Source organism: Penicillium oxalicum, chromosome V (assembly GCF_001723175.1).
Source record: "Penicillium oxalicum strain HP7-1 chromosome V, whole genome shotgun sequence".
Taxonomy (NCBI): Eukaryota; Fungi; Ascomycota; class Eurotiomycetes; order Eurotiales; family Aspergillaceae; genus Penicillium; species Penicillium oxalicum.
The window spans coordinates 3,197,639-3,212,108 of record NC_064654.1 but is presented as its reverse complement, the minus strand read 5'-3'; the positions used below and the strand labels follow the sequence as shown (position 1 = coordinate 3,212,108).

Here is a 14,470-nt window from a genome sequence, read left to right as displayed (position 1 = left end):
TGAAAGCCTCGTCTCAAAGATGAATGCTTGTTTAACTATAATTCTTTCTCATTGATCATCAAACCTATCTGTGCACCACGAAGCAAAGAAGCGTCTATTGGAACCACAAACCGCCTCATCCATTCGAACCTAGCAAAAAAGGACCATTCAATGCATCAACAGAGGGGGATATTGCTTTTCAAAACAAATTCAAAACAAAAAGCCAGCAGGGCAGTACGTAATCCACAGGATTGGGGGTAAATGCAAACGTCATCTTCCTTTTTTTTCTTCTCTTCACCACTCCAGGGGCTCGCCCTTGACATCTCCACGGTTGGTGGTGGGCACTGGGGCGGCCTCGATCTTGGTGGCACCCCGGTTGCCACGGCGAAGGTAGCCACTGCCATCCAACCAGGGCGTCTGCAGGCTGCGCTTTGCCTCAAAGGAACGAATCTTCGACTCCATCTGCAGGGTAAGGCCAATGTCATCAAGACCGTTGGTGAGACAGTGCTTGCGGAAACCATCAACGTCAAAGGCCACAATCTTATTGCCCTGCGCGTCCTTGATCTCCTGGTTGACAAGATCGACCTCGAGCTCACGACCAGCGCGAGCCTCGTCGGCGATCTTCTTCAAGGCAGCCTCATCTGAAACGACGACAGGAAGCATGCCGTTCTTGAATGTGTTGTTGAAGAAAATATCTGCAAACGAAGGGGCGATGATACACTTGATACCGAAGTCAAGCAGAGCCCACGGGGCGTGCTCGCGGGAACTACCACAACCAAAGTTGGGCCCGGTCACGACGAGAATCTTGGAATTTCGGTAAATGCCTTGGTTCAGGATGAAGTCCGGGTTCTCTTGGCCATCGGGGTGGTATCGAAGCTCGTAGAAAGCGGCAGAGCCCAGACCCGTACGCTTGATAGTCTTCAGGAATTGCTTGGGAATGATGGCATCCGTATCGACGTTGGCACGGTCGAGGGGCGCGGCAGTACCCTTCAGCACAGTGAACTTGGGCAGGCCAGCGCTGGTGCCAGCGGATGTGTTGGTATGAGGCTCGTTGTCCGCGGGCAAATCGAGAACACGCTCCAGCTCGTCCTCGGTCTCGATGGAGTCCACCTCGGGCTGGAGTTCGATCTGAGGCTGGACCTTGGCGGTTCCCGGGCTCGAGACGATGTGCTCTCGGATGTCGGCAAGCTTACCCACAATGGCAGCGGCAGCAGCCATGGCTGGGGACATGAGATGTGTACGACCCTGCGCACCTTGCCGGCCCTCGAAGTTACGGTTGGAAGTACTCGCGCAGCGCTCTTTGGGTGATAGAATGTCGGGGTTCATGCCGAGACACATTGAGCAACCGGCCTCACGCCACTCAAAACCAGCATCAGTAAAGATCTTGTCCAGACCCTCAGCCTCGGCCTGTTCCTTGACCAGACCTGATCCGGGAACAATCATGGCGCGCTTGATGTTGGCGGCAATCTTCTTGCCCTGGACGACCTTCGCGGCAGCACGCAAGTCCTCGATACGTGAATTGGTGCACGATCCGATGAACACCTTGTCCACAGTGATGTCCTTCATCGGCGTACCAGCAGTGAGACCCATGTACTCAAGGGCACGCTTGCACGAGGTCTTGCGGTTCTCATCCTCAAAGTCATCGGGTCCGGGAACAACCCCGGTGATGGGGACAACGTCTTGAGGAGAGGTACCCCAAGAGATGGTAGGAATAATATCCTTACCATCGAGGAAAACATCCACGTCGTACTTAGCATCCGCGTCCGACTTCAGAGAGGACCAGTACTTGACGGCCTTGTTCCACTCGGCACTACCGTATTTGGGAGCAAGAGGGCGACCCTTCAAGTACTCAAAAGTGATGTCGTCGGGAGCGATCATGCCAGCACGCGCGCCACCCTCGATGGACATGTTACACATGGACATGCGGGCTTCCATGCTCAGGCCACGAATCACAGAGCCACAGAATTCGATAACAGCGCCCGTACCTCCCGCGGTGCCGATCACGCCAATGATGTGAAGCACAACATCCTTGGAAGTGACACCCGGAGCAAGCTCACCGTCAACCTGAATCCGCATGTTCTTGCTTCGGCGAGTGAGAAGGGTCTGGGTGGCGAGGACATGCTCGACTTCACTCGTTCCAATACCAAAGGCGAGAGCACCGAATGCACCGTGTGTGGAGGTATGGCTGTCACCGCAGACCACCGTTGTGCCGGGTAGAGTGAAGCCCTGCTCGGGTCCGATGACGTGCACGATACCCTGACGCTTGTCGCCCATACCAAAGTAGGTCAACCCGAAATCCTTGACATTCTCCTCCAGTGTCGTACACTGAAGACGGGAATCGGTCTCTTTGATGAAATCGGAGGCATTCTTGAAGTTCTTTCGAGAGCTGGTGGGAATATTCTGCCAAGTCGGGCGGGTCAGCGGATGACTTCATCTCCAGAAGGGCCGAACTGTGCACTCTTCACTTACGTGGTCGACAGTCACCAGGGTGCAGTCCGGCCGGCGGACCTTGCGGCTGGCATTCTTGAGACCCTCGAAGGCCTGGGGAGAGGTCACCTCGTGGACGAGATGGCGATCTGATGATAAAAGTTTAGCAGACGGTTGGTGGCTGTTGCCAAGTGATCGGGCGGCATACCGATGTAGAGCAGGCAAGTGCCATCATCTTGTTGGTTGACGATGTGGTCATCAAAGACCTTGTCATAGAGCGTCCTAGGTTTCGTCTCTGCAGAAGGCATCTTGTGTGATGAAGGTATGAACGGGGTAGACACGCTCAGCAGTGATGGAAAACTGGGGAGGTAGTAAATTTGAATGACTTATATTTGGTGACGCGCGCGATGTCGCTGGAGAGCTTGTCGAGGGGCAGCGCCGACCTCGGCCGGTCAGCGATGAATTCCATGGATCCGATTGGATGTGGCGGCGAGGGGCGATGATCCCGACATCGGCGTGTTACACGTCATGTGATGGCGGTTAATGGCGCTTGATGGCGGCTCGACACCCAAATTGACGAGATCTTCCAGTTCCACACTTGTCACAAACTCATAGAATCGAAAGATGAACGATTATAAGAATGTTTTTGATAGGAATTATAGAAATCATCTGATGTTTCTTGAAGATCCAGTGTAGAGTGAAAATGCTCTCTGAGCGCTACACGTCTTAGTGGAAGTTCACCGATAGTCGGCGAAGGCTACTGTAATATCTCCAACCTTTTTGTTGGGCGGAGGCCTCCTTGCTTGAACTGTACCGCCGCACAGGTGGTGCAGACAGCACCCCGTGGGTCCCAGTCTGGTTCCCTGACTCCCAGCTTACCACCGCGTGCATCGACGCGATCTTCAGGCGGTTGAGCCCGACTCCGGGGGTCTCAAGCTCCTCGCTGGGTCGTCGATCGGTGACACTAACGTGGCTGATTGGTTGTGAGCACCGGGGTCCGATCGGGGCTCCTTCAACTCACGAAGCAGGAAGCACCGATGCCGAGATTGCACTAGGCTGGTTCTCCATACAGGTTGCTTCGTGGCCAGACTGAGATGGCTTGTCTGTGAACCCTTCTGCCGGGAGTGATACCCATAGAGATCAGTTTGTGGAGTGGCCCGGCAACATACACACCCATCGCTCTCGCATACATGGGATCGACAAGTAGTAAGGAGACCATATCAACCTATCAATCTGTCGCTTGCGGCTTATCGAGTATCCTCCAGAAATTAGTATGAGCGTAGAAGGCCTTGCACTCCGAAAATTGTATGTTGTCTGATTTGTCGATCTTCATCAATGATATACATTCATCGTGCGTTATCTCCAAGTATGGGTGGTAGCGCTGAAGTCAAGATGAAGAACCTTCTTGACATATGACTACGTAGGTTCAGTGAAGACGTCTTCCCATTCACCTAGGAGGAAGTCATTTGCACTGTGTTACTCTGCCCAACGGGAGGCAGCAATCGCCCGGCTCCTCTTCGTTGCCGCAGCAGGTTACTCTGTCGCAATATGTCCGGATCCAAGACGAACCACCAGTTCTCGAAGATTTTTTGCCCAACCTCCCAGTTTCTGTCAAGTCTCCAGTCAGATCCAGAGACCCTCAGTCCCTCAGAAGTGTCGTCCAGGTCATAAATGAGTTGCATTAGAGCCATAGGGTCGCGCGCAATGACGGGTCGCGCCTGAGCGGGAAGGGAGAAAATGGTGATGAGCTTCGTGCGCATTGACGGCCAGGGGAGAATGTCAAAGACGGGATGATGGGGAATCGTGATCTGAGCGGCGGTCGGCTCCAGATTTGAGGTCAGTGGCATTGCAGACGATGAGATTGGCGAAAGCGTCCGGAGGGCTGTAGGGTCCCAGATCGTGTCCTCGCAACCAAAAAGCGATGCAAGCTGAGACCCCGCCTGCAACACACTGAGGATGGGGACATCGAGCGTGTGGTCATCGGGAAATGTAAACCGTGCGCTTTCGAGATCGTTCAACGCAGCGGTGAAATCGAGAACTCCTGATAGAGCGGCGTCGGCGGCTAATTCATCTACTGGACGTTAAAGTCGTGAAATATGCTTTCGCGTTTTTTTTCTCTGCTCCCACTACGAAACAACGGACGGAGTTGGCGACTGAGATGGTAGCTTCTTTCTTCTCATCACTGACCATTGGCTAAGGCTGAATGGATCGAGTCAGAAGGTGCAAATTGACCCGTGTTGAGCATTGACAGTGACGCGGTTCCAGAGTCGGTATTTGGCACAAAAACGCCATCAGTGTGGGAGTCCTCTGCACTCGCCGAAGGACCTCGATCGTGTGAGGAAGAACTTGTAGTACCACTGCTTCGCTCCCACGCCGCAAGTCTTTCTCGCCTTCGCTGGCCTTGTGTTTCCTGGATCAGCCTCCAGTGATGACACAACAAATAAAACATGAAAGAGGATGTAATGCATTAATCACTGTGATGTGGGAGAGGGGATCAATACGGTATCTGCGCTGAGCCAGAATATTCAAAACTCGTTTCCGATCCGGATCGCCTCTTTCAGGGACCGACAGATGCACTGAGCGTTCTTGACCAGTCATCGTAGAGCGACTCTAGTTCTTCCACAATAGGATCGTGAGTCTCTATTTCTCCCGCCTGCGTTATCGTGTCAATGTTCAAAGAGAGCAATGAGTGAGGTGTCAACTCCGTGTAGTGTCTCGATGCATGACAGTTTGCTCCCAGAGTAAGTTGACGTCAACGAGAGCCCCGACGGCAACATAACGTTATGCTGGAGTGGGGATATCCGTGGGTTGGAATGTGGCGTAGACAAGCGATGAACGTTCTGACCAACCTCCAAGGAAAGTCGGCAGGCTTTATTTTCCGTGGAAAGGTACTTTGAGTTATCTGAGCACGAAACTAACGGATCCAGTCTTTTCAGCAATACAGATTTTTATTTTTGCAAGGTATTCTGACACCGAGAGAGATCGGAGTGACGCTCAACAAGAAAATACCATGACTTGGTTTTTCATCATGGCCACACGTAGATGAGAGTAGAATCAATCTCTCACCCAGCCAATCCCAGCTGAACTTTCTATCCTCTCGCCTCTTCCTCTAGACCCACTCTCAGAAGTCTTCACTATTAGCTTTGCCATTGTTGAGGGCTCTTCAAAACCGCTGCATGTTTATCCTTCGCGCATAAGGTTCACTCGTTTAACTTACCTCATACCAGTCATTTTTTATATGCAGATGGCGCTTCGAACCTCCAGCGTATTGATTGAATCGGTATTCATTGATCTAAAGCCATACCGATCAACGACCTTTCTGGTCCACTACTTCGCATTTGGTTCGGACTTCTTCTGCTTATTATGCGAGCTTCGTGCCAGAGTCTCGTCCATGGATTTGGGATCCCTATTGAGTTCACCCAAGATCTTCCCACATAACGTTATTCTTGCCACCGCAAAACATGATCAACTTCTGGTGTTCAGCTCAGTAGGACTAGCTCAACCTTAGTCCCATTTACATGAGGTCTTGACATGCATAAACCAGATAAAAGTAAAGTAAGCTCTAAAGCAGATTTTTTTCTTCCAGAAACCATCCAAAAACAAAAAGAATACCAAGTATGACAGTATAATTCGACCTTTGCATCTACTCCAGGACGTGGTATATGTACTCAAACTTCTCTCATCTCAAAAGACCTTCCATTTCTAGACACGGCTGCAAGTTGGCTTGTCACCACTTGGACCTAGCTACCTTCTTTCGATATTAGTCTGATATCAAGGTCAGCAAGCTGAGCACCCAAACCTGCATATCATACCTACCTATCTACCTCCATACCAGGCCAGCGTTAGTCGGCAACTCCTCAGCTTTTCATCTACCGGCAGTTCCAGACACCTCCAACTCCTGGGCATCTACCGGGCATTTCTTTATACTTCGCACATAACCACAGATGGCGTCCAACGCCTTTTCCTCCTCCACCGTCCCCTGGGTGTCCGTCAGCTTCGTCAGCATTGCTCGAAGTTTTGCGGGCGGTATCATGCTTCTGACACCCCAGCTGGGGGGAAAATTCTTCGGAATACCGCTTGCACCAGAAACCAATGTGCTTGGCCGTCTCTTCGGAATTCGAGATCTGACACTGGGGCTGCTGCTATGGAAGGTTTCCTCCGCATTCTCGGGACGCGCACCTCAGGTTGGCGCGGCTTTGGTTGGTCATTCAGCAAGGGACTTCAAACATGTCCTTGTGATCGGGGCAATCGTCGATTCTGTGGATGTAATCAGTTGTTTGATCAGCGCTTGGCACGGAGAAATTGAAGGCAAGGCCCTTTTCTGGGGGCCCTTTGGAGCAGGATTGTTCGCTGTGTTGCAGCTGTTGGCTTGGAGGAAGGTCAAAGGTTAGAATTGGGAATTGGTGAAGTGAAAGGGTCTCAATTTTTATTGAAGTGATTGATCTGTTTTTTCTATTGAAACTATGGACGTTCATATTGTCATATTGGACTTGGTAGGTGATGGTGTCAGTTCTCCGCTACTTGGAATTGTATTCTAATGAGACCCGGTACTCCTCAGGCACAATTCAAAGAGAACGAGCTCATAGGGATTTTTCCTTGAAGGCTTTCCCACTTGAAATGTCAAGGCCGGCGGAGATGCATCCATGGTGATGTCGGTCACTTTCTTATATTTCCTGATGTATAAAGCTGTGGTTTCATCAATCTTGGATTTTTCCAATCCAGCGATGACGAACAACCAAATAACATCCTATGTAATGATATGTGTAATTCCGTTTTCGCGATATGATCGCGACTCCCGATAGCCACGAGTGGCCCTTGAAAGAGCTATTCATATTGCGTGCACTGTACAAGTCTCTAGCTCTACTCCATGGAGATTATCCAAAATAAAATAAAAATCCAACAAGAAACCAGGAAACCATATATAAACAGAGACAAAAACTCTAGAAGTCAAAATTTGGAATCAGATCAATACCTACACCAAGTCTATACCACAGAGTGAAAAGACCGATTGTCTTGGTTGAAGACAAGCAAGGCCAACCGATGCCGCGCAAAGAGCCCCAGCAGGCCACAGACTGTTTGAACCCCGACCATGTGCCATGCAAGCGGTCTTCTCTCATTGGGCCCATCCAAACGAGCCAGAGATTCAAGATAGTCAAGTTTGTGGACTCGATTATCTGTCCACCTGTATTTCGTTGAATTCGGATCAAACGAACCTTGTGCAAGAGTTCCAAGGCCAATGCAACGAGCGGGGTTGGTGGATGCGCCCATTCTGTGGCAGAGGCATCGATCAATCCAGTAGAAGCGTTGAATTTTGGAAGTCGGTGACGGGGGCAAGGAATGATGTGAAAGAGCTGAGGCGTGGAGTAGAGGAAATTGAAGATCTGTGGGATGAACAGAAGCAGCAAAGTCTTGCTGAAATGCCCGAGAATGCCAACAACTGCAAATACCATGCCAGCCAAGTAACAGTAAGTATCTCCAACGAACACCTTGGAAGGATACCAATTGTGGCATAGAAGAGCTGCGGAGACACCAATGAAAGGCAGCAGGAAGTAAATCGAGAACAAGTGCGAATCAGTGGCGGGATGCGGATATGGGCTGATCGGGGCCAAGTACATCGCATCGTTCAGTAGTAAAAGTACTGCGATGACCAGGGACTGCGCAACTTCGATCCCATTGATACCTGCCAGCATATTGATGGCATTGGGACAGAAGATGGCGACAGCTGCCATGTAAATGTAGTAGAGCCAGCCTAGATCAATGAAATTGCCCAGATACTGTTGCAGCGGCAAGGGAACAACAACATGAGTCACGCCGAAGTCGACCAGGTAGACCACTAGCATGGGAATCGCCGCAAATGCCGGGATCAGGACTTTGTGCCTCCAGCGAATGTCGAGAAGATCATCGCCAATTCCCAAGATGATGATGCATTGGAGAGAGAGCAGACCAGAGAGGTACGAAGCGAGCTGAACAGAGAAGATTTAGTAGTGAAAAGACGAGGGAACTGGGCTGAATCTCGAGATACCTTTCCGTGAGGGAATCTGTGGAGGAACCGGCCAGTCTCAATATGCTGAACCTCGATCACGACATCACGGTTGCCTCCTCCTGAAGTGGCTGCAACAATATCCTTATAAAAAGCAAAGGGAATGAAAACAATAAGTACAAGTAGATATACAACTGCACAAACAGCGCCCATTGTTTCCGGTCTAAATACCAATGTGAGCGTCCTGTTCAAACGGATGCAAAATATTTATTTACTTACATTTCAGGTCTTTTGGGCTTGGCCATATCTTTTCCCTTGAGACCTGCTTGCATAAAAACAGGTCCAAGCCACCGGATCATACTGAACGATACCGCGAATGCAATGAGAGACAGAGCGATGGCGGCTATCACTGGCGCACCATCACCCTGGAAGGTGTTGATGAGGATGCCGAGACCAGCCCCAAGAAGGAGCAGCATAGTCCACATTTCCGGCCATGATAGGGTGTCATCTAATGCCATTTTGTGCGAGAGCTCTGGCACCCAGAATTTCGAAATAGGTCTGTTTGTTTGTTTCTTTTACTTTGGCAGGCCCTCATGCAAGCTGGCTTCAATCGCGGCTAATGTTCGATAAGCCTATCGGAAATGCCCCATGCCACCTCACCGCCCGCAGGCGGTGGACAATCAAACGCTCACAGCCATTACCCAAGGCGCGTTCAATCGACCGATCTATGAACAAACGTAGTTCTGTGACTCTATCAGGGGTTCAGTTGTAAGGGCACCGGAGTGCCTTTCTTTATACCTCTTCTAGCGGAACTTTGCTCACTCATCATGGGGCCAGACGAGGATCCCGAGGTTGGAGATGGTTTTACCGAGCTCGATGCCGGTCATCGGGATTTGGTTTCAGTCTCCAAGTTCAACTTCTACGGGAACCGACTCCTCACAGCGTCTGCGGATCACCGCATGAAAGTCTGGGACCTCAAGGATGGGCAATGGCAATGCATCGACACTTGGCGTGCTCATGATGCCGAAATTCGTGATGTGAGTATTTCGGCAAAGGACACGCACGTTGCTTGAGACTTGAGCCGGTTGCTAAAGATAGACTCAAGGCAACATGGAATGGGCCATTTACAGGCCAGCACATTGCCAGTGTCGGGGAGGACATGCGCTTGAAGATCTGGCAGGAAGATCCTACCCAGGCTCCTGGGTCAGGTCGGCGCTTTCGGTCTATTTTCCGCCTAACGGCGCCAAATCGACATCCCTTTGTGTCACTAGACTTCCGCAACATTGATCTAGAATCATGGCTAGCGGTGATCACCCGTGATGGGTATTTGATGGTCTTTGAACCTGTGACTCCAGATAGCTTGGCAGACTGGCAAGCTATCGACCAATTCCGAGTATGCACCCAACCTGAGCGTGGTGAGGACACCAGCTTCAAGGTTCAATTCCATCATGGACCCTCCGATATCACTCATACGATTATTCCTGAATCAGATCGGAAGAGTCTTTCCCTTGTGGTCGCAGCCATGAACACGGTCAAAATATACCGCACTGATGCCAGTCGTCGCTTCTACCATGCCATTGAATTGACTGGACACAGTAGTCTCGTCCGAGATGTCTCGTGGGCTCGTGGCTCGGTGCGTGGTTATGACCTGATCGCAAGCGGTGGCAGAGACGGATTGATTCGCATCTTTGAAGTTTACACAACCAACGCTGCTCAAGGATCTCAGCCAGCTGGTTCTAGAAAGGCTGAAAAACGGCAGCAACAGTCATCGGCCACACAGTCGACAACCCAGTCTGGCATTGGAACTGCTCTGGCTAATCGCACGCCCAAGTCCAACTCCAGTCGGCAGACCACTGGCGACACACCATTCCGACACTCTTTCAAACAGGTGGCCTGTCTTGACAGTAAGCATTTGGACGTATGGCAAGTGGAGTTCTCCTTCGCAGGTAAGTCTGGCAATCGACATATTTTACTACTTAGTTGATTTTTTTTTCCGTCTTATGCTAACGGAATTTACCCAGGAGACTGTCTGATGTCCTGCGGCGACGATGGTACAGCTCGATTCTGGAAGAAGGCCTTGTCGGGGGAGTGGCTAGAATTTGCCGAGACTGACATGACCACCCAGTGAACACCATATTCCCGGAATGTCACTGAGCATCTCGATTCCGGTCATCGGGTACGCATTTGAATCTGCCTCAATTTCCAAACGCATCTCTCGTGCGATTCTCGTGGGTACACGCCGCCTATCTTGTGGTGGCTGATCAGTGAGACATGCCAATTATAACTTGTGCATCTCATTTTCGCCCTTTGGTCTGCGAATTTGTTTTGATCTCGATGTTTCTACTCTTTGTTCAGTTTCCGTACCTCGAATTATGAGGTCATTGATACCCTTACTTGATTCATGCATTTATGTTTTAGCCACTTAATACATTCGGTTGATGCCTAATGGCTGAGATTACTCCAGTCCCAACTTTGGGCTCGGCATTCCTAGCATCTGCGATGGTGCGTCCGCGCGAAAGCGGAAGGAACGTCGGATTGATCGTTGATGGAACACATCAGCCACTCCAATCCTAAGTTCCTTTCATTTGCGTAAATACTTTCAGGTCAAAGCACCACACGTAATTTGAACCCAAATCCTCCTGTCTCTCCTTCGATTGAGCTCGCTCACCTCGTGAAACTCGATTTGAGCTCCGCTACTTTACGCCATCGATGGTTTTCTTTTCAGCCTTCGGGGGAGGCCTCTATCTTGGAGCTGGACAGGCGTTGGCGGTCGGTGGCCGAACATCTTTGCTCATTTTATATATTCTCTTGTCTGCTCTGGTCTACTGTATGACCATAATTGTCTCTCCAGTGGCTTTCTATGACCGTTCTCGACACGGAACACTTAGTATTGACGGATTTGAATACACCTATTAGTAGCTCCTGGATAGCAGCCAGCATTTTACGATGGTTCGCACTTGGGATGTACGTTCCCTTCGACCTCACAGCTATCATGATTACTGCTGGACATTGAAAACTCGGTCTTTCCAATGCTCCGAGGCTCTGTCTTCTGATAGCGATGGTGGTGTGCGTTAACATTGCACCGGAGATATATATGTATATAATCATTCCATAACTGGCTTCAAGTAGCCAGCGTCGTTGCACTTTTTGCCCTTCTTTGGCTTTCAGTGACGGTATCACTGGGAGCTGGGGACACTCCCGACGGAGCTTCTCGGGGATTCGAGACTTGGAGGAGCCCCGGAGCCATGCGCGAATACGTGTTTCGGGGGCACGTGGGGAGATTCTGGGGTCTCATACGGTGCTTCTTACACGGTTCGATTGCATTTGTATTCGAGCCCGAGCTCATTGTCCACCACGCTGAGACAACGAAAGGGCACAGCCAGGGGCTGTTTATGTGTCGGATTCATGTCTTTTTATCGGATTTATCAGAAAAACTGCATTGCAGGCCACCGGTGCGACATGCTTGTATATCTTGTGTGCTGTCGCGATAGGCGCCATAGCCCCCTTTGACGACCCACTGCTGACCAACGGCGGAGTCGGTGCCGGTCATTCTCCCCTCGTCGTTGGTTTGGGAAAGTCGCAATTCAACTTGATGCCCGCGATCACAAAAGCCACTGTCACTCTGTCATGTTTTGTCTCCGCTCAATCATCCCTACTTCTTGCCTCACGTACCCTTTGTGCTATGTCTGAGCTCGGCCACGCTCCTCAATTCCTTCGCGTGCGCAACCGCTGAGGAGTCCCTTACGCCTCCGTGGGCATTTCCAGTGTCTTCTGTCTTTTCGCCTTGGCCACAGTCACAACCTCAGTCACTGTCATTCTCACTTGCTTTTCGGTATCGATCACCAGTTGCGGTTTTCTGTCTTGGGTGCTGGCCTGTATTGCTCTTCGAAACACTCGGAGCATGCAACAAGAGGTAGAACCTCCCGGCCAGGTGAACTCGGTTGGGGTGACAAGTAGGCGACTGGCACTTTCCTTTGGAATCGTGATGAGCTTGATTTTACTTTGCATGAATCCGCTGACAAATGGAGCTGGTGCTCCAACTTTTCGGCCGCTGAAAGAAGTTGCTGCCTCTGTCGCCATTCCTGTTCTTGCCGCGTGCGTTGTACGATCTTTGGTCCGAAAGGCGATCTTCGAGGTGATCATACGTGCGCGATTTCAAGACCGCGAGTTCTGGTCAGACCAACCATCTTTGCAGCTGCAGTCATCCACCCGAGGGCCAAGTGACCCCCTGAGAGCCCTCACATGGCGCCGGCTGCTATCTCATCGAGTTGAAAATAAGCACATTTCAATCAATGACTGTTCAATGAACTACGGACGAGTATGTCGAGGTAGGTAAGAAGCAGATGAACCTCCGCGCAAGAATGACCAGATTGGTTACTCTCTAAGGGGCTTAAACAGCCCGGTATATCATTACACATTCAGTAATCAGGGAAAAGAACTGTGACTACCTTGGCTGCGGCCCGAGACACACATGAACACGCTGTACCTTTATCTCTTCGGAGCTAGCAATCCAAGGGCCGTATTTGATGTGGCTGATCAACATAAGTGGCCCAGGTAGCTGCTCACTTTTATTTTGCATTTGTAGTGCGACTGTGGAGGATGGAGGCTGTCAGTGGTAGTATGTTGTGATCTACGTACAGCACTTCATGTGTCGTAGTATATGGTTGTATGCAATTTACTGTCGATCATGCGGGGAGAGTGGAGACTCGGGTCGCCTCCCACTTGACCCTAATCTGCACCGCCGGCAGTGCAGGACTCACCTGCCCTCACGATGAAAGAGAGAGAGAGACAGTCCGAATACGCAAGTCACACGGTACTTTCTCCCAACCCATCGATGCCTCTCCCGATGCACTCTTCTTTAAACAAAGTTTATCTTGGGACCCCTGGAGACAAACGACCTGATTTTTGTTCGACGGGTTCATTGTCAGCACCGAAAGCGCAACGAGCTGGTCCCAAAATCTAGCGAAACCCGGAGCCAGCGCCTCGGCCTCTCGTGTGTTCTTCTAATACCGCCCATGTCCGCCCTAGTGTTTTTCCTCTGGGGCCTTGGCCATTGTGACATCGTTCATACACTCACGGGTGCTACTCTCGCTCATTTTCTAAACACATTGACATGTCAGACCCGAATTCGAATCTAGCTAACACGTGAGGTACTCTTTTGCCTGTCCGTTTGTTTTCGGGTAAGCTTCGTTCCTAAATTCGACATCATGTGCTCATTACCCAGGTGTCATCGTGAAGACAGAGCTTACGGCCGCAAGTGCCTCATCCGGTCCTTACTTGGTCGGGGCCCGGTGACTGGCAAAGAAAACGCTAAAGCTCAGACGCGAATCTAACAGGACTCTAGGTCGACACAACGTTACTGCGGTGGGGGTGAAGGGGTGTTGTATGTCAGAAAAAACCAGAAACCGTCAAGACTCAAGAGGTCAACTCGGACTGATGAGCTCTCAGATAAGTGATCATCCTTCAACCTAACATTAGGTCGTTTCGGGGGGTAGCGTAGATGTCCTGGATTCAGCAAGCACCAATTTCCTGTCCAGTCGGGGCTGGACTCTCCCTCCACGCCCCGCCGCCCTCGTGAGCCGTCCCCCAAGAGACTCCGACGCCACACGACCCTCCAGGCGACATGACAGCCTGAACTAATTAAGCACTAATTCCCCTTCCGTTTTCCCGCCGATCAATCTCTTTTCACTCGTGGATGAGACGCAATTCTCCAGATCATGGCCGACCGTATGTATTCCCGTTGCATTTATGCCAGGCCCAACTTCATCCGCCACGCTGCTTGGACGCGAGCTCTGATCATCATGATTTGGCCCTGAACTTGCTGACATCTCTCTGGCCCCCTTTTTCTTCGTCATATTCGTTCTTCCATAGCCACGTTTGCCGAGTCAGACGTTGTGCCATGTTTTGCTCTTCCCTGTTGTTGTACCGGTGCCCTTGCTTGCATCTGGAGTCGGATCTCCCAAGGCTCTCTTTTTCCCTCTTTCGTATACTTCTCCTCATTCACCTGCGCCCTTCCCTTTCATTTTGTGTCAGTCTTCGGGTGCATGCTAACTTCATTCATCATCTTTCTAGATGGATCTTGCA

The 14,470-nt window shown here is 50.7% G+C and overlaps 6 protein-coding genes across 6 annotated transcripts; 2 read left to right on the top strand and 4 right to left on the bottom strand.

Moving 5' to 3' along the window:
- Window positions 1–273: 273 nt before the first annotated feature.
- POX_e07129 (3-isopropylmalate dehydratase) lies at window positions 274–2,714 on the bottom strand (the record flags this gene model as incomplete). Its single annotated transcript, XM_050115938.1, has 3 exons — window positions 274–2,379; window positions 2,449–2,555; window positions 2,615–2,714. 3 exons carry the CDS (start codon window positions 2,712–2,714, stop codon window positions 274–276), a joined length of 2,313 nt encoding a protein of 770 aa, XP_049968398.1.
- Window positions 2,715–3,857: 1,143 nt separating this feature from the next.
- Window positions 3,858–4,651, bottom strand: POX_e07128 (uncharacterized protein; the record flags this gene model as incomplete). Its single annotated transcript, XM_050115937.1, has 2 exons — window positions 3,858–4,477; window positions 4,594–4,651. 2 exons carry the CDS (start codon window positions 4,649–4,651, stop codon window positions 3,858–3,860), a joined length of 678 nt encoding a protein of 225 aa, XP_049968397.1.
- Window positions 4,652–6,350: 1,699 nt separating this feature from the next.
- Window positions 6,351–6,797, top strand: POX_e07127 (uncharacterized protein; the record flags this gene model as incomplete). Its single annotated transcript, XM_050115936.1, has 1 exon — window positions 6,351–6,797. One exon carries the CDS (start codon window positions 6,351–6,353, stop codon window positions 6,795–6,797), a length of 447 nt encoding a protein of 148 aa, XP_049968396.1.
- A 549-nt stretch (window positions 6,798–7,346) lies between these two features.
- On the bottom strand, window positions 7,347–8,904 carry POX_e07126 (UDP-N-acetylglucosamine--dolichyl-phosphate N-acetylglucosaminephosphotransferase; the record flags this gene model as incomplete). The annotated part of the gene is made up of 3 exons (XM_050115935.1): window positions 7,347–8,369; window positions 8,429–8,609; window positions 8,666–8,904. The coding sequence occupies 3 exons, from the start codon at window positions 8,902–8,904 to the stop codon at window positions 7,347–7,349; spliced, it is 1,443 nt and encodes a 480-aa protein (XP_049968395.1).
- A 309-nt stretch (window positions 8,905–9,213) lies between these two features.
- POX_e07125 (uncharacterized protein) lies at window positions 9,214–10,514 on the top strand (the record flags this gene model as incomplete). Its single annotated transcript, XM_050115934.1, has 3 exons — window positions 9,214–9,423; window positions 9,492–10,332; window positions 10,408–10,514. The coding sequence occupies 3 exons, from the start codon at window positions 9,214–9,216 to the stop codon at window positions 10,512–10,514; spliced, it is 1,158 nt and encodes a 385-aa protein (XP_049968394.1).
- A 1,613-nt stretch (window positions 10,515–12,127) lies between these two features.
- On the bottom strand, window positions 12,128–12,466 carry POX_e07124 (uncharacterized protein; the record flags this gene model as incomplete). The annotated part of the gene is made up of 1 exon (XM_050115933.1): window positions 12,128–12,466. The coding sequence occupies one exon, from the start codon at window positions 12,464–12,466 to the stop codon at window positions 12,128–12,130; it is 339 nt and encodes a 112-aa protein (XP_049968393.1).
- Between the last annotated feature and the right edge of the window lie 2,004 nt (window positions 12,467–14,470).